Genomic DNA, 23,100 nt, shown 5'->3' on the forward strand with positions numbered 1-23,100 from the left:
GATGAAACGGTATAGCCAAAGTGGTATGCCAAACAGTCTGGCCAACCAAGCAGATGGCAATCCATCACATAGCGCTATAAGCTTGGCTGGAGATGGCGCACGGCTTTCTCGTCTTCGCACAGATACTTGCACGTTATTTTGTCGTCAGTCACTTCTGTTGCACATTCTAACAAGTTACATGTTACCATTCTAATGCTCTTAGAAGCAAACGCATAAGACGACCAGGAAGTTATCAAGCCAAACTAACATACTGCACTGTGCCACACCACAGGTTAGTATAATGTGAGAGAAAAGTTGATTCCAATCCGTGCATTTTGTTAGGATTCTATCTACGACTATGTTAAACTACGAACTGTGCATGTGGACTTCTCGAACTATAAAGTACACGGAGGTGGTTCCACCTACTCAATTTCATTTATACTCTACACTGCATGGAATGATGAGTGGGTAACTCATGGTGTGTTCTCGCTGACTGACATTCTGCTTCCCCGTGAATCCTGATCCAAACATTTCTTGATAATGTCATGTTATGAAGCTTGTTCTTGGCAGAATGAGGCGACTCAAAGCCACATCAAGATGTAACGACATCTCTAGTAGACGCAAGGCGAAATTGTCACATTACGTCTTTGCCAAGTGTAATACATCATATCTAAATTTGTTGAGTCATGGATAAACCAACAGCACGGACAATTTCATTTTGGTCCCAAATATAATCAAAACTCAAAAATCGTATAAACTATTTTGTAAGCTAGAAGCTGCAAGGATCCTCCTTGAAAAATGGAATTAGGCACGAAATAAAAAATCGCAGTTGGATGAAAATGCTGTTACATCAGAGGTATGGATTAGCAAGGAGAGGTTCGTTTATTAATTTCAAGCCATCTGCATGCAGCAAGAAGCATCACAAAAGCTTTTTAAAACGCATCACCAAAAGCGTGCCTATACTCTTTGACGTGATTCTCTTTACCTCGTCTCTGCGACTCTAGAGAGAATTCACCATTGGTTTCCAAACATTTATATTCGGTGCAGTTATGAGTGAAGTCCTGCCCAGGGGCGACGAAGGTTCCGTCCTGCGCTTTGCAGCCGTTCAGGTAATACCGGATGCGGTCGTCCTCACTGACACAGGCGCAGTGTTGCTCCGGCATGCCTCTGACCAAACAAGGGAAGTCCTTGGTTCCTGGTGCGACGCAGTCATTGTCAAAGGTGATGCACTCTGCATTAATTGGAGGAAGACTTTGTCAAATACGGAATTCAGTCATGGCACAGACAGGTCGCGCTTTCTGATCGACGCCACTTAGAGAGTGAAATGGCACTGGCAATGATTGGCGGGCTCTGTTGCCAAAGGAAGAATGATTGGCGAGAGGATAAAAGCAGGAAGCTCTCAACAGTTTTGACTTTAAAATTTACATTTCTTAATGTCGACGTTATAATTAGTTCTTAATACTGTATATTGTATTATATTTTTAGAAAACTGCCAATTATATCATCAGTTCCTCTTCAGAGCCTGATCTTCAAACTAACTTTCAATTTATTTTCTCTCGAATTGAGCAAATTCATTACCTGTTGTTTAAGACCTATGTTAAAGGATGGTTTTAATTTAACAGTAAAAGGGAACATGTAGAGATGGTTTACAGTTAATAGATCCGCTTATCATTACAAAAGTCATTTTTGACACTATAAATTTGCTTCATTCATTTCACTTTGATAAATACGAGAGCTTAAAAAACAAAGATAATGATGATGAATATACATCACAGCAGCGCGGGGAAACATAGCAGCATAAAACTCGCAAGACGCCTTGCGCAACGCAACATCAGCGGGTAGGCAATGGCGCACTTACACAGCGCAGTGACGGGGTTGGACGCACATAGAATGCAACAAGCACGGACGTTGCTACCAATTTTATGGACCACTTAGATTTCGGGCAACAACGGCTGGTAGACTTCTTTCATCCGATCACCAATATGCACCAAGAGTGGTTAACTCTCCTAGTAATGTTATTTTCAATTAATTATAAGATTATGACATGAATATCATAGTACAATACAAAGACAGGGACAATATGGTTACGAATTAAATCAAGAAATTCGGGATTGAGATTGACAAAACGAAAGACAGGGGTTAATACATGGAATGACGCAGAAAAATGGTTCTGATGAGAAATGAGAAGATCTAGAAAGTAAATGATGATAAAGTCACTTTCCCGAGCCCAGTATCTGTATATGACAAAACATATCAAAATCGCTGTGGTTCCTCCATTTTGATATGATTGTTACAAACATAATCACAAAAAAAAACACACCGACGCAAGTACATGGAAATGTTACCATTTCACAAACTATGACCAACCGGGCTCAGGAAAATGAGACGAAAGGCCAACAATGGTCAAGTTCTCTCAACGGATTCTACCTTCTGATCTCCGCTTGAGTTGTCCGTTCTTCTCACACCTGTAAGTTGTGCAGACATCTTTGAATGAGCTCAAGATGTCGACCCTGCTACCATCAGGTGCGCGGCAACTAGTAGGCAAAGCTGTGTACTCAATCTCGTGATTTCGTCCCAGCTGGCACTTGCAGCGCTCCTGGCGGACACCGCCGATCTTACAAGCAAAGTCGGACGTGCCGAGGCGCACGCATGTATCGTCTGCGGTCTTACAATCTTGAGGGCAAAGGAGAAAAAGCGTTGAAGTGAATGACTTTGTACGCAAAAGAGAGCTCAGGACAGGAGAAACGCCAGGTCACTTACCAAGTGGGAGTGGTTATCACTGAAAAATTGCCATGGGCTCTCCTGACCGGCCATGTCAAGCAAAATACAATCATCATTACGTGTGATCAACTGAAGATGGCGAATTTTAGTATTGGCTTGAGTATGGTTGTGAGCAGAGAAACTTTGAACTTTCTACTTCTTCTCAGTCTTGATATTCCGGTGAGGCTACTTAAAGTGGCGATTAGGTTAAGAATTTGGCAAGCTGGGTTACGGAAAGGTGAAGTAATAAAATGAACTGAAATTCTAGCGATGAATTTCAACTGAGTTAAGGTACTCGTGCAGGTGTAAAACACGAAGTAAACCTTCGTTGCAGTAGATTTTCAAGCAATTAATCCTATCGTCTGGACATGGGAAACAGTAGGAGAGGACTCAAGCAGAGAATGAGAACAGGTGCTTTTCATCAAAGTATGGACTCGAGAATGAAGAGTGACCTATCCTTCATCTCATTCCCATAGGAAAGCGCAGTATGGTTTCTTCTGATTTTAACAGGGTTTTTTTTCAAGGTGAAATTGTTCAAATATCATCATTATAGAAGCTGAAGATTCTTGATCAAAGATTGGACAGGCTTCGATTATTCAAAAGGTTCCCTCGTTTGAACCACAACAGAAGCAAACCTATAGTTCATGACTTGAACACCATGAGGCACTGTGTAGACCTACCCTTTGCGATCATCTTCAAGGCATAATCCAGTCCCTCCAGCTGACATTTGAAGTGCTCGCAGTTAAATATGTAGAAGTTGTCCGGCTTCACCAATGAGCCATCTGGCCCTAGGCAGCCCTTCTGCCCTTGTCGAGTGAAGTCCTCAGCTGCAACAAGCAGAATAAAACTATGGCTTCTTTGTGATATTACGAATGCCCTACATTATAGTAACGAGATATGTCACGCATTTGTGTTATCTAAAAGTCAGCTAACTCAGTGTTTGAACGGATTGGAGGTGCCACGAAAGAAATGGTCAAAACATAGTATTGTCTTCGACATGTTGATGAATTGAAAAAGGTCATCGTCGACAATGAGCCTCATGGCCTAGTGAAAACTGCAGGCTAAAACGCAAGGGCCTGATTTCGATCCCGGTGAGAACCCAAGATTTATATTCTGGATGATCCGGCGTTGATTTAAGGAATTAGGTATTCAAAGTTCTTCGAATGATACTTAAAACCAAGGCTCCGTGTATCAAGTGTCAACGGGCAAGGGAAAGACTCCGCCAACTAATGGTACAGTTATATCGTATTGGTCAAGGAGTCTGACAAAAGAAAGAGGACCACAACTAATGCCAAAGATTTCGTTTCTTAATAGTTGGCAAACCGGAATATATAAAACCAGTTCTCAGACCTTGCAGTATGAATGAAATTTGCTATCAAAAGACACAAGGTCACACGGATTTTGGTTACCTCTTGACCCATGTTATGAGAGCACCATCCCACTACCGTGCATGTTCAGTTTATTCAAATTACTATAAAGTACTTGTATTGTCCGAACTAAGGTCAACACAGTTCAACATAATCATACAAATAGTATTGAAATGTCGACAACAAGTAAATGGTCTATAGTGTTAGGATTGAGTTTCGAATCAAGATATCATTAAGTACATTATTCAACTATTTCAAAGAGAACAGGATATTTCCATCAAGGAACAAATTCAGTGGAAAGATTTGCGTCTCAAACAACTCTTCAAATTTGTTTCTGCGTGTGGGGTTTAAAAGGTAAATGTCCATCAAACTCCCTTGGCACCTCAACAAAAGTTTGCTTTTACCCTTTGACGACTTGGACTTGGTCATTCTCTTTGAAATATCAAGTACTTCACCTGATGTTCCCTCTCCGTCGGTAGGGTTGACCACCGCCATAGCAACCAACGCAGGGAGGTCGCCACCGTTCTCCTCACACTTGCATCGTTCATTTCTCGCGCCGTTGATTTCGCACGAGAAGTCTCGAGACCCAGTATTCTTGCAGGAGCCGTCTGCGGCCAAGCAACCTAAAAAGAGGGGGTAGCAGACGTTAGAAACTCCATTAACAGTTGCTACTGCAGAAAAAAACAGACTTAGAACTTCAGACTCCAAGTGAACGGAAATCTTTAGCGATGAGACAGCGTCCTTACCCGTTCGCTCCACAACAAGCCTGTAACCAGTACCAACTCTGTCACACTTGAAAGTGTTGCATCCGTCGATGAACCTGTTACCGTAGAGTACCCGCTCACCACTCGGGGCTGTGCACGTTGGTCCTAGAAAACAGAGGGTTTGAGTTGGAATTGAGATAAGACGATTACTTCCAAGGAAGGAAAATGATAGTACACCGGTTTCTTTTGGTCATGGCCTTCCAAGCTGCCTTAGAAAGAGCTATGAACAACGAAGTTCGAAGTAGATGCATTTTATCGACGTCTTTTTTGAAACTTTCCCCGATTACTCTAACAACTCGATAAAAAATAGAAGAACAGTATTTGTTGACACCACGTCTTCGTACTTCAGCAAAACAACACGTATCATCAACACGACGTTCGTACTTCATACTTCGTAACTATCTTTATTCAGTGGAACGAGTTTAACTTACTGTTTTCAGCCTTGCTTGTACCTCGTTCCCACGTGAGACGGCCATCGGGCATCTCCCTGCAGGTATAATCTCTCCTGCCATGTTGGATTTTATTGCCAACTGGGATACATTGGTTGTAGTAGGAACAAGCTGAAAGGCAAGTACATCGTACATTGTACTAATATTAGGGATCTAATTCTATTCATTGTCATCCAAGGGGTTTTTGTTGGGAACCCAAGCTGCCCTCTCCATGTCGTTTGCGTCTGCAGGTGTATGTTAGGTTAAGGGGGAAGATTATCACTCCTTTGAGACCCTCTTTGCTGCTCTTTGATAATTGTTCATCTTTGGATTCAGTGGCGGATATAACAGGTCACGATGCTCAATGTAACACGTATTGACACAATGCATCTGCGACGCAAGCACATTGACATTATTCATAAAATACTATGTATGTCCATACCTGACCCAATCTACCGTTTACGTACGCTAATATCTGGAGTGGTTCCATTTTTTCTCATAGACCACTTCAGTAGCTTTAACTTATAACCAATCCAAGCAAATTGACTGGCTCTAGGCCCTTAAGTCCAAAAACTATCCGGTTTGTTGTCAAAGCTCATATAACCAATTGTACTGGATTTGTTCCCTAACACCCAACGTGAGAAACTTCAGGGGTGCTTGTCAAATATTATTATCTTTGAGCCAAGCCAATACTTTTGCTGGGACACACCTTCTAAAAAGTGCGCCTGATTTGACCCGAGGTATACCAGTTAAAGTTATTTCTCTTTGCCAAATCCTGTAACATATAACGTAAACACCTTAAATCCCGACACGTTATGCGTCAAACAACTTGAAGTCAAGCTGCTTATATGTACGATCAAACAGAAAGTATCTGAACAGAACGATAACGGCATCGATTGGTGATAAGCGTACGGTTCTTTGTTGGTGATGAAGAAAGAGTAAGGGGAAGGGAACGTGTAAGGAAAAAGAGAATGCTTTTTTGTAGAATAAGCGATGTGTGCCATTAAATAAAGAGCAAAGGGACGGGAACGTGTATGGAGAGGGTGGAGGCAACCCACCGCCTGATTTGAGTCTTTCTCTCTGATCTCGTCAATACCAGCTTGCTTTTTCAATTTCTTAAATGACCGGATTTCATATATTATTGGCTTTATAAGTTACCAATAGAGGTGTGTCATTACTCGCCAAGTTATTGACAGAGAAATTAAACTAAACCCGCTTGTTTCGGCAGTTTTAATGAGCTTTTCCCAAAGTAAATTATGGGAAGTATAAACATGTATTGGCCGTCGCAAGTTGGTGTTAGTGTTTAAAATTTTTGATTAAGTAAAGTCGGTAAGCTTTTAACGCATGCTTTAAAGAACTTGGTGGGAAACCGTGGATAAACAACTATGTGATTTGTTCAGGGCTTTGCCTTGTTTTCCTAGTACGAAACATTTCAAATGGCTTGGTGTAAACTGTCAAGCAGTGACATATAATGTTGTAGGGTTCTTACCGGTTGAGACCTTCTTCCGCCGCGGCCGTCGTCCACCCTCGAGTTCACACCGGTAGACGTAACAGTAATAGTTATACGTCTCTCCCACGCCGTAACATGTACCGTCAGCTCTCTCGCAACCTTGTGAGGTGGAGAAGAAAAGTGAATCAATGGAAACACAATGACAATTTGGTCAAAACGCACACATTTTCAAACCAGGGAGCGTGAGTTCAATCTATGGGCCAACATATCACTCCAGACTCCTTCATTTACAAAAATCTCGATATATAAATAAACGGTGTGTAATCGTGTTTCTTCATTTTATCTTGTGGTCGCATATGCCAAGAAGACATTGGCTGTCGACTACAGTCGCGACTCGTCCATGGCGTGGTATAGTCGAGACAGGTACCCGAGGGATTCAACGTCTGGTCGAGGTTGGGACTGAGAGTTCACATGCAACTAGGACATGAAAGACAGATTGAGATATAATACCAAAGCAATCTCCCCTTTGGCAATAGGAAGCAATGTCATACAATTGTGGTAAACAGTACCTTTCACCATTACAAAGCAAACTGCAGTTGGGCTTACATTGGAAGCAGTACTAACTTGTGTAAGTAACCTGTAAAAGTGCTCTCACATCTAAAGCAATGTACCATTACCTATTTGAAATTGACGATTTGAGCAGTAATGAAAGTGTGTTCGAAGCAATGTTTTATACAACGACGTCTAAAGCTGCATTAAGTTTCTGACTAAGCGTCCAAAGCAATACATTGAAATGAAATGTCGTTGTCTTAAGCTAATACTAAAGCAGTGTCACTATTTTTTGTAATAAGTGATGTGTGCTGTTCAAGAAAGCAATATACTAAAGCACATCTTTAACTGAATTAGAATCATATGATAATATTTCTTTGTGTATAGCGAAGCTTGACAAGTTGTGCATGTCTAAAAGCAATTTTTATATTTTTAAACTTTGCTACAGCAGTCTTCTTAACCTTTTACAAGTTTTACCATATGCCATCAATCAAATTAGTATCAAAGAATAGTGCCCTTTGCGGGGAAAACCTGATTAGAATTAGAACTAACAATGAAAGAAACGAAGTCAGCGAACTTGCTTATTATGTCTAGACGATAACCGGCGTAATATCATGTATCATCTGGGTCTGTGCAAATATCAGATTCTGTGACTTGATAAACCTTTCGAACGCGACTGACTGATCCTTTATCATGGTCATCGTTTATCACCGTCATCTCAACGATTTTTTGCCCTTTTGTGATAATGTATATCCTCTCTTTGTTATTGGCCATATCAGACATTCAAAACACCGGTTGGCATTTGGATATCTTTGTAATAATCACTAGTTGTATTTTGAAGGGAAAAGGCTGTCGGTGCATTGGGCCATGCACGTTATGTGGTCTGCATCATGCTATGTACAGTTTCAGTCATTTTATACAGCCATGCATGGATTGAGTCGGGCGTTTGATATACTCAACAGGAGATGAGTTCAATGATGACTACATTCATTTGCAGAGAAGCGAAGCTCTTCGTTTGGTATTGCTCAGCAGGTTTGGTTAGGAACTTCAAGACCACTGGTCTAAATTGTCCGACGTTCTAGCAACATTTTACCCAAGTCAGTACATGCACCAAATTTACCTCAGGTCCCGGTTGTTCAAAATAGTTTTGTCACTAACCCTGGTGTTTAATGAACTTGGTGTAAAAACCAATGAGCTTAACTGAAGAAGATATGTTAATGCCAACGTTAGTGACAAAAAATTGCTTTGAACAACTGGGCCCTGGTGTAAATCGACGAAGTGACTGGCTTGCACTATTTGTAAGGGCCCCCGGGCGAAAGTATCTTAGATTACCGTCACTGCCCAGCCCAACCATCCCCGGGTTACCTCGGGGAGTATAATTGTGGATGAGGTAAACATCATATTGTCTCGTACAGGTAGATGGATCCCAAACCAACTGAAATAATGCCAAAGAGGCATTAATGGCTTCAGTACCTTGATATATTTGCTGTCGGACGGCGCGTCCATCTTCCAAGACGCACTTGTAGGTGAAGCAAAAATACTGGTACGTGGCACCTACGTTAAAACAGGACCGATCCGATCTTTCACAGCCTAGAAAAAATCAACTGTTGATACATAAAATCATTTCATAAGCAAGGCATGGGCACTTCCACGGGACGTCATCGTGCATATTCTTGAGTTGTTCTGTGATATGCTTTTTTCATTCGCCACTTTCCTTCAGCAGTTATCGGCCAATCAGAAGTGCTGTAGCCATGCTTTCTGCAGCCATGCTTTCTGCGCTAAACACGCGTGGTACAGGTCTTCGAATTGGTCAATACCTGACCGGAAGTCCCAAATTGCTATTTGAGGAAAATGGCGAACTCGAAATGGAGTCTGGTGTGTCAATTGACATTTCAAATATGTCCATGGCGACTATATAACTGGTTTGAGTTCGACTTGTTTGTAATCGCAGTGGCATGGACTGCTAGTGAGCGATCTTAAACAAAATGACTCAAATAGGTAAAGCAATATCTTTACAACATTCGACTAATTTGTATACAAAACGACGAAGATGCTGCTGTTGGTGTACTCTGATGACGTCATATGGAAGTGCCAGAATGCTATAGGACATTGCATATATCAGCGTGGTTATACAAATTTGCCATTGGCAAATCTGGCATATACATTTACCGAGTTTATGCTGTGGATGTTGCCAGAGAAGAAAAAGTATCTCTGTCTCTTTCTGCGGACGATCCAAATTGCAAATTGGCAAACCGTGCTGTGTATTGAATTGAGGTTGTGCAAACAAGCTGTTAGTGACATATCGACGTTTTCTTTATCTTGTGGTTACGGTTTTCTTAGTGTATAGCATGTGCAGTTAGGTGATACTATACTGTGAGCGTCTGGACTAATACGCAGGCTAAACGATCCGTGGCGTGGCCTTTTCGAGAAAGAACAAAAGAAGCTTTGGCATGGGAAACTGTCGACCGGGATGATACGCTCAGCGAACCCAATCTCAATTTCGGATGTCTTTACTGAATGATAATCTTAATAACAACAGAATATACATGTAGCTCAATAGATCTGATCGGTCAACGTGTCTGGATTAAGATATTTCGTCACCCCAGGGTCATCACCTTGGCGGGAGGCTCACCGTCCCAATGACCCGTCTTGGATCCTGTACAATTACGTCCGGCGTAGACACAATATCACGACTTGTTCCGAACCAGTGGCAATGGTCGTGTTCGGAATTTTATCATTTGGTGTGAAAATTAAACCTTTGATGTATAATAATCATTGTGCTCGTGCCGGCAGACGACATTATTCGGCCTTTGTGTTCCATTTGAGTGATTTCATCTTCACCGAGATTTCAGAACGACAGGAGTGAAACCTTCTATTATATTCTGTCTATACAATCATTGATATCTCTCTTGTATCGTCAGCCCATTCTAAGTGGTGTAATTGGGGTCAGATCGCGGACAGAGTTATGAAAGTTAGTGACATTTCATCTTCAGAGTAAGATGCACACTGAACTTCCAGCGGTATTGCCTCCGTAGCCTCCGCCAAAATGCCAATACATTGAGGTTGGTGAGTGGATTCGGAATTGATTTTTAGTTCTCTGACCGGAGCAGCGGGAAGATGGTGTTGTTTAAACATTAGAGAGTTTCAGAAATCCAATACATACGCTTACGTATTCGTTTACGGTTGTTCATTTCAACATATTAGGGTGACACGCGGATTGTTTCATTCATGGCCAAAGCTTCTCTTGTTATCTGATGCTAGCATAAAGTCCTGATCAAACTAAATCGGCAATGGATCACAATAGATTAGCCGCATATTCTGATGGGCACTATACCGTGGTCGGACTGAATGACAGAGGAAAGACATTCGAATAGGGTCTAAGAACAGCTTTACAATGATAAGGACAGTAACTCCAAGGGAACAATTGTAACTGCTTCCGTCTTACCCTTGTAGGGCTGAGGATTACACCATGTAGAAGCACTTAAATATGTCAGGAGCCAAAGCCATTTAGTCTGATCACCACTTTACTAGTAGCTGGCCCAAAACGCACTCACTATATTTCTACACCACACACTCCAGCAGATAAAAAGCGACTGTCCAGTCACGAAATCGTGACTGAAAAAATACTTCTAATTGTACTCAATATTATGTCTAATATATCTATAACTAGATGCTGCGACAAGGCTACTATGTCATCAGTGCATCTGAACTACCCTACGTTACAGATTACACTAATGTCACGAATGTAAGGTCAGGTATCAGGATGAACATCCAACTGGGTCTTTCAGGAACAAGTGACAACGTGTGTCTGTCTTTAATTCTAATCGAAGTAGAACGTGTTTGGATGGGTCAGGCAAATTCTCTTCTGGCTGATCATGTTAGGTTTATTTATTTATGGTTGCATACGTGAACCAGTGCAGAAAACAATCGGAGAAAATAAATATCTTCCCCCTCAGTAACCGCGTACCATATCATACATTCATGACTTCAGGGCAACATACAAAATGTAGGCCAATACTGTAACAGACCAGTTAGTGAGGCCGAGAATTTGAGAGCGGCTCAACAAAAGGTTAATAAAGAGGCACTATGAAGATCAAAAAGAAAATGTGCCCTTCTTAAAATATCCGGGAACAGCCACCTAGTAAAGAAAAGAGAAACTACTCGCCTGTACATTGCCTGTACCTGCATACAAGTAGTTCCTCTTCTATGTAGAAGCTGGCCCCCACTGGTGGTTTGATAATGGTATATTTTCCCATACATCTGGAGGCAAGGGTGACTCGTTGCCGAAGTCAAGTCGCCCAAACATTGTGTTGGAATGTTCATTGGCATCGACTACGTCAGCTGATTTGGCACAGTATTGAAGATAAAAAATGAAAAAGCATCTCTCCTTTCTTTGGTTTGTAGCATTCTAACTATTTGTATGTTTCTGTCTTACCAGCTGTGACTAGCCTGGCACCATTACTTTCACATCTGAATGAATGGCAGTACTGCGTCCACTCCTCTCCCAGTGAGTATCTTTTATCGTCAGTATCACGGCAGTTTGGGGTAGCGCCTGCAACGGGTGAATAAAAGAGAGAGGTTGAGGAAACGTTCGTATAACACTGAGGTCATCTACTAGAGGCTGCGAAGACAACATAAGTCTATGTCCCGTAGGAAAAAGCGAGGAAATAAGATATAGAAAGGTTCATTTATTGAATCAAAATTTATTGAATCTGCTTGGGTTTGGCACCGATTTATCTTATCTGAGATTCATATGAGCAGAATTGATGACTACAAATGCTTATATATTCTTGATGTCAAAAGTATGCCTTGTAAGGTAATGACCCCGCGTAATGGCTCCAGTTAATGGGCAATCCGTGTACATGCCATGCCCCCAAGTGACATTGGTCAACATTTTAGACCTGATAATTTCAATGCTCTCAAAAGTACCTGTACATCGAAGTATTCAATTTTGGTGAAAGAATCAACCACTCATAAGATTGTAAACATGTCAAAAGCTATACAAGTCAAAATCCTTTGACCATCGCCTGGGTCGACAGTTAATGGTCTGAGATTGTCCAGACCCGGAGGTCATTTTGATAGGGCCTAATTCACATGGTTAAAACTTCTTGGTCTGCAATTTGAAACAATGAAATAACATCAACACTTCCACCTATTTCCACACCTTTTGAGGGCCCGAGATTATCCACAAGGACATGGGCCCTTAAACAACAACGATAACTCAAAGCACTAAAATTCCATTTCATTACAATGTCAATAGTGACCTTGCACCAAAACAATGACAAATGTTTGAGATTAAGAATAACTTTCTGACTACTTGAGATCAAAAAAGTTTTCTTCGTTAAAACACCGTCATTCAAAGCTTAACTCTCATTTCCTTATCTACTTTGGTGTTCAAGACCCTAATTAATCCTGTTTCTAGAGCGCTTTACAGGTTTTAGTCACAAGAAGAGGTTAATTAATGCAGAATGCGCGATTTCGTGTCCAATTAAACATCTCAGTATTAGCCTCTTGAGAAAAAGCGTCCCCTTTAAATCTAAAGGTAATCACCCTGTACCCCATGGCGTAATTATGTTTCCTGCCAGTCATGTCGTGGCTAGTGGCAAGAATGCACAAAGCCAAATCAACTCATATGACTTTGGTTGAGAACACTCGAAGAGATTAATCATGATATATAGAGACATAGAGAGAGACATAGACATGGACATATGCATAGACATAACATAGACAAAGACTCAGGCATAGAAATAGACAGACATAGACATAGTCATAAACGTGATACTGACAGTAATTCTGAAAGAAGATTGGAACCATCATTCTTGGACGATATAGTTCAACGGATGTAGGGCAGTGTGCAATCGGAACTATTGTTAGCCTCACGAATTTTCAAACCAATTAAACGGTCATTTGATAATCGTTATTCGCTTTAATAACTTTTTATGATAGTCAATCACTAAATGCTTTCGCACGAACTTTTCAGTCCGGGTGACCCTGTTCTCGTGGAAATGTGCCAATGGTGATTTATGGCCATGTTCGATAAGTGCGACTGGAATAAATATCTGTCTTTCACAGACCGATTGCCGTGATCTGGCTGAAAGTACTGGTCTGACCCATTGCCAGTCAGTGACAGAGGAGTGCGGGAGTGAAGCCAAGGATGGTGGTATGTGATGGCTTAGCGACCACCCCCACTCCCCATCCCTGCCAGCTCAGTTTTGGCAATTGAGAACATTACGCTCCTTTACAGACCTTCTCATAGGACAATTGGACATCGATGGTCAATCAAGGTCAAGATTGCACCCAACTGCACGAACTACTACATGTATGGACTTAAATTGCTCATCGACATATCTACTAAGAGGTATCAATGTCCTTTTCGCGGAGATCGGATCCTTAACAAATTTGCTTTCTACTTGGACGAGCCAACATGCAGGATGATCATTTACAAAGGAGTGTTAGCATGTTAGACATGCAAGAAACACGCCATCGTGTCAAATCCTGGTCTTAAATGTCACCCAAAAAGGTGCACTTATTGGCCTGGAGCATAACTACATTGTACTTGATACTTTATCCGTTTGTAGACAGATTCCTGTACCGGCTTTTGCTCTGGTTTTGACATAAATGTATTTATGCTGTATTCTATCCACCACTTTCAATCAAAAAACAAGTGTCATAATTGCAATCGGCTGATGAAAAAGAGGAAACTATCCAACAAGTAATAAGATAAATAAATCACATGATGATAAAGTAAAGTAATTGCTCAATAAACTACGTAATCCAAAAGTTCTCTCACCTTATCAACCTTTGATTCGAACGCATGTTTGCTCGATTGTCCTTTTTATTAGAGGTGCATTGTTTATTAATTACTTATTTATGCCTGCCCCGAGTAATATCATTGCTCACAAAAAGTATCCCGAATGCACTCGATTTAGTCCCTGACCTCCAACGTTTAGTCATCTTTTATATCATAATACTATAAGGCGGCTCGATAAAGTGCCATTTGGGGGTAGTGTTTCGTCTCGAAATTTTGCACGTTTGCAGGTGATATGTTATCCTGATGCAACGTTATGTTTATTTTCGGAAATTTACTTCAGCGGAGCAGTAATGAGGGATTTTTAATCGGACACTGTCAATTCTCCTTACCACTCACAGAAGCCAACAAGTGATATTGCATTAGATTTTCATTGCAATTCAATCAATTCAAGGTATAGCCCATTTGAACCTGCCTGCGCCACGGGTACAATGCTAGTTGGCTATTATTTCGCTATCTAGCCATTGCGCACGACCCGGATATCAGGAGGATGAAAAAGTTTCTAAGTCCAAGTATTTTTTTCACTTGTCTTTTTTTCTGCTGAAAATGAAGAAACATCATCAGCCACAAAAAAAATTGGCATTTGAAAATTTTTCATCCTTTCAAAGCCAATTTTTTTTTTCTTCAAAATTTCTTCTGAGTGCATTGCTTTTTGAAGCCACTCAAACCACTTACTGGTCTTATATCAAAACAGCCCAAGACCAGACATAGACTATGCTGCGCTTTGTAACTTTCTCATCAAACTCCTTCATTCACGCACCAAGACCAAGGTATCAGACACGAGATTGGACGAGATTGGACGAGATTGGACAAGATTGGACGACGAGAATTTTCATTCACCAGACCACCTCACACTGTTTTTTTTTAGAGCCGCAACATAATGATTTCACAACTCAAACGAAATCGTAATAAAAAGCATTCCCTATCCCGCCATCCGGGCGGTGCGTACAAGAAAGGTGGATTAGCGCCGCCTTAACCCAAGAAGCTGCTCAGCAGGACTCTGTGGCGGATGGTAACACCATAGTCTTGTGCTCAAATCAAACCACTTCAGAAAACGACCAAGAGCATTATCAAAAATACGAAATTCTAAGCTTTAATTGAGAAAGAAAGCAAATTTTCTCAGGACTGTTAACCTATATTCTGTCAGGTGTAGGTATTTCGATACTTGGATTCGAGCCATTGGTTTTGAGCGGATTGGCTGGAACAATATTCACTCCCCATTAATCTCCGTCACGAGGTCATTTGAGTTCAAATCCAAGAGTAAAGGACAAGCTTCCATCAAACGCAGCCTCTTCACAAACACCCGTCAATGAGTATTCCCTCCAGATGACAGGGCCGCTTGAACTGTGAGCTTACAGTCTGAGAAGAGCGTGATTCCTAGAAGCTTTTCACGACTGATAGTACCACCTCAAGCACTTTTTCAATGAATAGGTGCTTTTCAATAGGTGTTCTAATTTTCAATTACTACCTTTGTGTAAATTCGGTGAATGAAATGATATTCCGTATACGCGCGTGTTCGGGAATATCAAACACGGAACGTTGGTGGCAAGAATATGGTGTGAGGGCTTTTCCAGCCCTGATTGGTCCGCCGAGATGGCCATATATTTTAAGGCATACCTTGCTTGGATGCGTCCCTGGCCCATGCAAACCAAAGTTGGTGATCAGGTGTTTTCTCGAAAGCTCCTTCAGCAAGAGAATGAAAGCAATGGGCCATAAGAAGTACAACTGAGATTTTCAAAGTAGATCGATACTACGCTGACACAAATCACACATTTTGGCCAGGAAGAAACATTGCTTAGTGTTCAAAAAGGTATGCCTGCGAAGCAATTATGGCACTGTACAATGATGGCGGTGGCGATTGTGATGTTGATGACGACGACGGTGAAAGTGACGATAAACGAAATGATGGATGATGATTAATAATGATGATGATAATGATGATTATGATGATGATGAAATTACATGAACGTGTTTGTTCATGACGATAAGTGTGTAATCAGTTAGGAAGTTGGAACGTTTCAAAATGTAAACTAGAATTATAATTTGCAATTTGGAAAATTCCCAACGAATTTCGGCATCGTTTCCAAATATCGTATGTTTGAATTCGTCGCCTCCTGATGCGATATTACACGGTCTTTGGTCACCTTCTGCTCTGTTACCTCTTCACGGTCAGCTATTGAAGGGAGTTGTAAAGTCTTACAACTTTTGGATGAAAGCCCGAACGTACATTAAGGTTTATTTGGCACTGACACTGTTTGCTGGGTTAACAATCATGCAGTTATCGAGTTCATTAAAGGTAACTTAACGACATCATGGGGCTTTTGAGAAAATTCAAGATACGGAGTTCGGGTGGAGCTCGGGTAGAGCTGTCATTTCGCCCAGCATTTTAGCTTCCGAGTCCACCTTTGCGATGTTTCATGAGAAAACCAATCCAAGGTGACCAAACTGCACTTAAGGTCTGTTTCCCACGACCTTTTTCATCCATGTTGACAGTACGAAAAACCAGGGACTTATCAACAATGTTTACAAATTCTACTTGCTTCTTTTTCGTCGCAAATGTCATCTTCAAAGAAGATGGTATTAATCAAGAATTCTAGGAGCAATTTCACAATCAGTCGTTGGTGTTAAACATGATTAACCTTTCGTCTGGATCTCTCTCGTTTGTTTGTTTTGTTCTTTTGTTTGTTGGTTTTTTACCGTCTGCTGTCATCTAATCGTTGAAATTGTGACAACAATACCTCGTCATGTTGCGTTCTGGGTCAAGCTTGTGGATTACAAAACAATTTTATCATTGCATTTAGGCCTAATGAAATAATGAGTTCGGTAGATCATGAGATTTGTGGATGCACAAGCTCTCCAGTGGCCCTATACTGTTATTGAAATAGGCCGCTTATTCTGACCCTGACAAGAACAGTTATAATCTTTATTCATCCCATATGATGCACTTCCAGGAGTAATAATGACAAATATTATTCCTTTATACTGTTGATATACCAGTATATATACATAGTAGACTTTACTTGCATAGGCCTGATTGGTGCAAATGGACCCTACACAGTTTCCAAATTAATTCGCCGAAACTACGCCCAAAATATTTTAGGTAAATCTTCAATTACTAACTTATTCCGAAGTCGAGCAAAAAGGACATTGATTCATCACAGTGTAACTTTCATGAAAATATTTATATATTCATGGTTGCAAATAAGATGATATATGACATCAGGCGATATGAACAGATCATATTTATTGAGGATAAATCATAACTTTGCAGGGTTTTTTTTAGAAACATGTAGCCTTGAGTGGCGTCTAGTCGAGTCTATCTTTACTGCATTTACGATGAGGCGCACCTTGTGCAACATTTTCCCAAACCAACATATCGTCGTGCACGTAAATGAACTATTTTTCCCAATAAGTGTCTTTTTTTCAGCAAGAAACTGTCACGGCTTAGCCTTATGTATCAGATCGGCAGTTTATTTCTTCATTGCAAGCAGTAAATAAACATTTTCAAACTTGATATGTCGATGTATAATGATACCGGTAATTTGTTTATCCTATGGAGTAAATTCAATTTAACCAAAGGCTAAACATGGAGGCAGTGTCTTGCATTGGCCTTCTAAAGTTTCGGGTATTCCGGGTACGTGTCAGAGGTCTTGATCCTGGAATGGGATATCGCACCAGGGCTTTCTAGAATGAGCCCAGTGTGTCAAAATTCCATCGTCATTTCTATTGTCCAGTATTTAACAGTCACAGTTCAGAAACATCAGTTTCTTCAGGTCATCAACACTAGCTTCATTCTAATTAATATTGGCATCAAGGCGCGGTGGCACAACGGTTGAGCGTCGATCTTGTGGTCTGGAGGTCCCGGGTTCGATGCCCGGACGGTGCCATATTGCAATTCACAAATGGCTGAAAATATCATTGCGTACGCTAGATTGCGACTGCTTGGATCTCCCGAACGTTTTTTTTGATAGGCTGAGTCATATGTCAGGCAGACTCACTTATATATTTTGTTAATAGTTAACTACTTCCTCTCTGCAATGATGTGGCTTCAAGTGTGCTTCTCCTCATTTGTCTCGATAGTAATTGAACGTTAATTCAGCACTCAATGCAGTCAAAGGGGGAATTAATTTGGTCGGTTTCTCATTTCTCAGAAATACCAACATTAACCCGGCTGCAGATAAACTCTATTCAGGCTAATTACAGAGCTATTTGATAAGCTATCAAATGAGAATAGTAACATATCCTAGTTGACCTGTAAATTCGATTGATACATAAAAAATGTAAACTATACTCCGATACCATAAGTTTTGTGGAATTCATTTACAAGTAATGGGTTTACTTACAGTTGTCTCAAGGTGAGGTACATTTAGTGTTAAGTGGCTCTCTTTGTTGTGAAGTTGGCAGTATTGCTGTCGGTGGTCGTACAGACAGACGCCTTACGAGTCCAACTTCATCAGCAACCTAACCTTGAAAACATCAACATTGTCATATACGTTTTACTTTTAAGTGCTTTTGTTTCATCGACTGGCCTGATCAGATTGCATTATGGCTGCATGCTGGTGTACGATCAGTGTACTGTTAATTGAATGACCTCTTTCATAAAAGGAAAAGGACGTATTTTATGGCCACTCGAAATAATGTATTGGTCTGTTTTACCTGAATAACGACAGAAAGTCGCAGACAGAAAATTGTTTGTATTTCATGATATTCTGCTCCGAAAATCAAGAGAAATATCGTCACCCTCATGAAATAATTGCCCTTGGTATTACAAAGTATAATACATACACCTTCAAACTAGGGAAATACTCACTCAGGTTCACAATAATCATCATAGAGAATGATTCTAGGTCGATTGCCAACTAATATTTTGACGAAATATTGAGGTCGACGGAATCGTGTCAAAATAATGCTAAGAGACTAACCATATTCATATGACGATGACACATTTTTTAACGTTGATCTTTGGGGGCTTATCTCACTGCATGTGACAGGCAACCAAGTGCAACCCAACCCTGTCCTATAACACCATTGGACAAGGAAACTTTCCATGAGTCTTCCATGTGACTGACCGGTGTAAAAGTAAAAAGTGTCCCCCCTGAAAAAAAGTGTCCGGCCCTATTGTATTCTGCAATATGGTTCTATAGAGACCCTGACAGTCAATAGCTCAGAGATTGAAGCGCATAATAGAATCCTTTGTTACCGGACATTTTATCCTAGGACATTTTAAACTTCTACACCGGCATACAGTTTCGATGGTTGTTCTTTTGGCTAATCTTTCACTGAGCTGCCATCGCTACATGTTCCGATCTTAAACAAGCCTCCCTCCGGGTAAAGAGGTCGCGTAAACGATCGAGTTGATGCATTCCCTTCTTTACCCGTCTAAAAGGTGTGGAAGTGCCCCCGGTGGTACATTGAGCCTAATGATCACCTGGGGTCTCTAAACTGGAAAGAATGTCCTCCTTTGTGCTTCACCTGAAATGCATTGTCTCAGCGCACTTAAAATAATTTTCTACGGAAAATATTTGTTTTTCCGATTCTTTGTGTGGAGTGCGGAGTTTTCTTTTATTTTCGACGGTGGCAGTGGTGTCCTTGCCGAGGGGGCAGATTGCTTGAAGTGATACCTGAACAAAACGACAGACTGGTATTTTGACACAGGCTTGAAAAGGCCGGTTTTGATCTCTAAACGACAGTTCCTTTAATGTACAAAATATCATTTGACAGACATCGTCAACAACTGATGTACTTCGCAGACGTCTCGGTGAAGAAGTAGAAAACGCCCTGTGTACGGCTCTATTGTATTCTGAAGGATAATGGTTATGGTTCTTTAGGACCGTCAATACTGGTTCCTAACTAGATCAGTGTTACTATACAGTCAAGAGTAAAAAGTGAAAATGGTAAACAATGGCAATTAACAACGGTTACAAAAGTAATCAAGTTTCCATCTCGTTTAGATTACTTAATGAACACCAGAAACACCTGCTGCTTCACTCTTAAGATTTATTAGTAAAAACAACTTTATTTATGGTAGTTCCTATGGCAGAAACTGTGAAATTAGTAAAAACTAACCATTACATGTAATTAGTTGTTCCAACTAAAAAAAAGTAGTAAAAACGATTTTGATAGTTAAAACAACTAATTTCAGAGTCGGTGCAATAGCAACTACCAGAGTAGTAAAAAATTACTATTAAATACATGTAGTTCTTTTTACCCTTTAATTTAAAGAGTGCATTTGCATCAGCACTGAGTATTTATGTTCAATCAATTATCAAATTTTCAATTAGGTAAAATCCACACAACATGTATCTCAGTAAAACATGCCGAGTGCGCTATTGCAACGAGCTGATGTCCATGGTCCGAACATTTGGTAAGGCTAAAACCACATCAAACCTATCGAAATACTTCAGCGGGTTATCTGGTATACATGCTTATTAGCTGTACATGCCTCAGGTTATTTGGGTGTATTACTAAATATTGTCCACCCAGGGTCAACACCATTAAACATTGACGCAAGACCATAATGGTCGAGTGGCAAGATTAACTCTTAATGATCCAGATACATTAAAATGTTAGTACCGTTACGTTATATTGCAAACGGTTTATGACACATTGGTTTCCCTCCCCCAACAACCCATTATTAAGGTACCGCTGGTATCATCAGGGTTTTTGTTCAGGTTAGGACCCTATTTTATGACGCCACACACCAGGCCTTCATACTCGGTACTTCGTCGTTTGTATAGATTGCTAAACCTGCCTATTATCGTGCTTTCCCAAAACACAGCTACTGTCATCAAAATCAGTTCATAATGAGCAAACGGAAATTAATATTCCAGGGCTACGTGATGAAATGTGTCAATGTTTGTAATTATCAGAAGCGTTTTGACAAAATTTGTTCTATAATTGCCAAGCGAGTCTCGCCGAAGTGACCCAGAGCCAGAAAATCTGCACAAATTACACAAAAGTGGTCTGCAGGTGCTCCTCCTAGATCATGTTCGCTTCTAAAATAACTCAGTGGTAGGCCATTACAAATTGAATGGAACCAATCTGTACATGTATAATGATATGCATGTACCATTATATACAACTTAAATACTGCCAATACATTTTGTAATGCGATGCACGCACCCGCCTGCCTCCAAGCCACGCGTCATTTCATGATGGAGGTATCAACGTTTCAGCTTCCCTTTGTTCCCCAGTTAATAAGAGGCCACGACTCAGAGTGGCAACCCTCAGCGCCGGAACACATATGGATCAGCCGCTGACCGCAACATTAAGATATTGAAGTCTTTGTTATGATCTCCTTTCGAGATCGGGCAAAGCTGCTTGAGTGGAACGAGAAGTTCATCCAAGTCCGTGTGAAAAGGCAAGAAGTCCAAGGGAGGTTCCTAAAAAAGGTCAATCATCGGCCAAGTGTTCACTGATACTAGTAGGATTTCCAGGGGGCATGAGTCACAATGATACAGTTTGTAAATTGACACTTCAGGTTATTCCCCACCTTCCCCGGATGAAAGGTCAAAACTCCAGCCCAACTAAACACCACTCAATTGATGAGTGGAGTGACCAGCGGACAGTCTTTATTTCAGTCGAAATTCAAGATGACTGCCATATAGCCGCCATATTGGACAAATGTCGACGCTGATAATCGAATAGAAAGACGTGAATGAACACGTAACTCGTGGTGAAGATAGCAGACATCTTTTCTGGGTCTATTACAAGAAAATCGAGGTACATACATGTACTCTTATCGTTATTAGGATTCCCAGTTCAGTTACAGGAAAATCGGTTTTTCGAAGGTATAGGTATACATCAAATGCGTATCACAGCGAATAGGAGAAGCCTTTTACACGTTCTTGGAAATTGGTCTGCTGAGTTCAGTTTCAGAACACCCAGGGGAACCAACACCAAATTGGCTCCAGACTCGCACACCTTTAGTTTCTGGCGATGTGCCTGGTCATTCAACTCTTCACTGGCTTATAGAAATCTTAAAGTACTGAAGAATGACAGTAACGATTTGCCTTTTGAACAGGGAGTTAAGAGATCGTACTTTTGATTGTAGTGCAGCACTGCAGTTTCCTTTATTTCAATCAAGGTAAAATCCAAGATGTAATCCAAAATGGCTGTACCTCATCAGGGATTCATCAGAACCAAACTACAAATGGGACAGAACTGCCTGTCACAGGGCAAACATGCGCTGCATGTTGCTATACATCTGTGGCGTTGCACAAAAAAGAATAAGCACTGTCAAATCAATTATTTTTCTCGTATCAAAACGGTTCTCTATAATCCATCAACTTGATTTATGACTAACTGTTGGTTTTTGTATCATTTTCCCAGTAGTTTGTTGCTTATTATCAACAACAAAAGGTAGTGATTGAGCTGTCCTACTGATCCAGACAGTGAAGGTTTTGTCAGTGTCCAATGTCAGTGTCATCATGATACCCCTAGCCTATGAATAAATCGTCGGGAAATGATTTTAGATGTATTCGAAAAAACGCCGCGCCACGCCTGAGACGGATCCACAACAGTATGACCATAATGGGCGCGCAATTCTATGCAGGTCTATTGGCGGATTGTGGCATCGAAGAATTTATACAGAATCTAGGAAAGTATTTCACCACTTAATTTTGGTAGTACAGTTAATATTTAAGTAGGTACTTTGTTAGGCCCGTGGATTAATAAAAACAAACTTGCACTCATGCTGTCGTGAAAGCTAGCAGTAAGTCGGATAATCTGATCAATCAATCTTAATTTTCTACAAAGTGGTACGACTTTGCCTTATTACTAAACGAATTATAACTATATGTACACTGACCGTTAAGAGCATAATTTTCTTCAATTCTATCAGAAAAGCTCGGCTAGCAAGACCCAAGGGCATCTGGGATTTGATTGTTGGTCCATGACCCTATGCATGACTAGACTGCAAAACCTTCTGTCTTCTTATGACCGTGTCCATTGTGGCTCATCGAAGGTGATGGAGAAGGAAGACCACTGCTGACCG

The 23,100-nt window shown here is 40.8% G+C and overlaps 1 protein-coding gene across 4 annotated transcripts in view; it reads right to left on the reverse strand.

Annotated features, from left to right (window-relative positions):
- LOC135490691 (uncharacterized) overlaps positions 1-23,100 on the reverse strand; it is a 35,339-nt gene that overhangs the window by 8,445 nt on the left and 3,794 nt on the right. For 2 of the 4 annotated variants that reach the window (XM_064776052.1, XM_064776048.1), the window contains exons 2-10: positions 11,733-11,849; positions 8,771-8,887; positions 6,788-6,907; positions 5,302-5,430; positions 4,853-4,975; positions 4,562-4,729; positions 3,420-3,566; positions 2,407-2,652; positions 965-1,210 (exon numbers count right to left, since the gene is read on the reverse strand). In XM_064776052.1, the coding sequence (XP_064632122.1) occupies positions 965-1,210; positions 2,407-2,652; positions 3,420-3,566; positions 4,562-4,729; positions 4,853-4,975; positions 5,302-5,430; positions 6,788-6,907; positions 8,771-8,887; positions 11,733-11,849 (1,413 nt within the window). The remainder of the gene's footprint in view (positions 1-964; positions 1,211-2,406; positions 2,653-3,419; positions 3,567-4,561; positions 4,730-4,852; positions 4,976-5,301; positions 5,431-6,787; positions 6,908-8,770; positions 8,888-11,732; positions 11,850-23,100) is intronic. The other 2 variants (XM_064776050.1, XM_064776051.1) reach the window with 2 other exon arrangements.

The sequence above is a fragment of the Lineus longissimus genome, chromosome 7 (assembly GCF_910592395.1).
Source record: "Lineus longissimus chromosome 7, tnLinLong1.2, whole genome shotgun sequence".
Taxonomy (NCBI): domain Eukaryota; kingdom Metazoa; phylum Nemertea; class Pilidiophora; order Heteronemertea; family Lineidae; genus Lineus; species Lineus longissimus.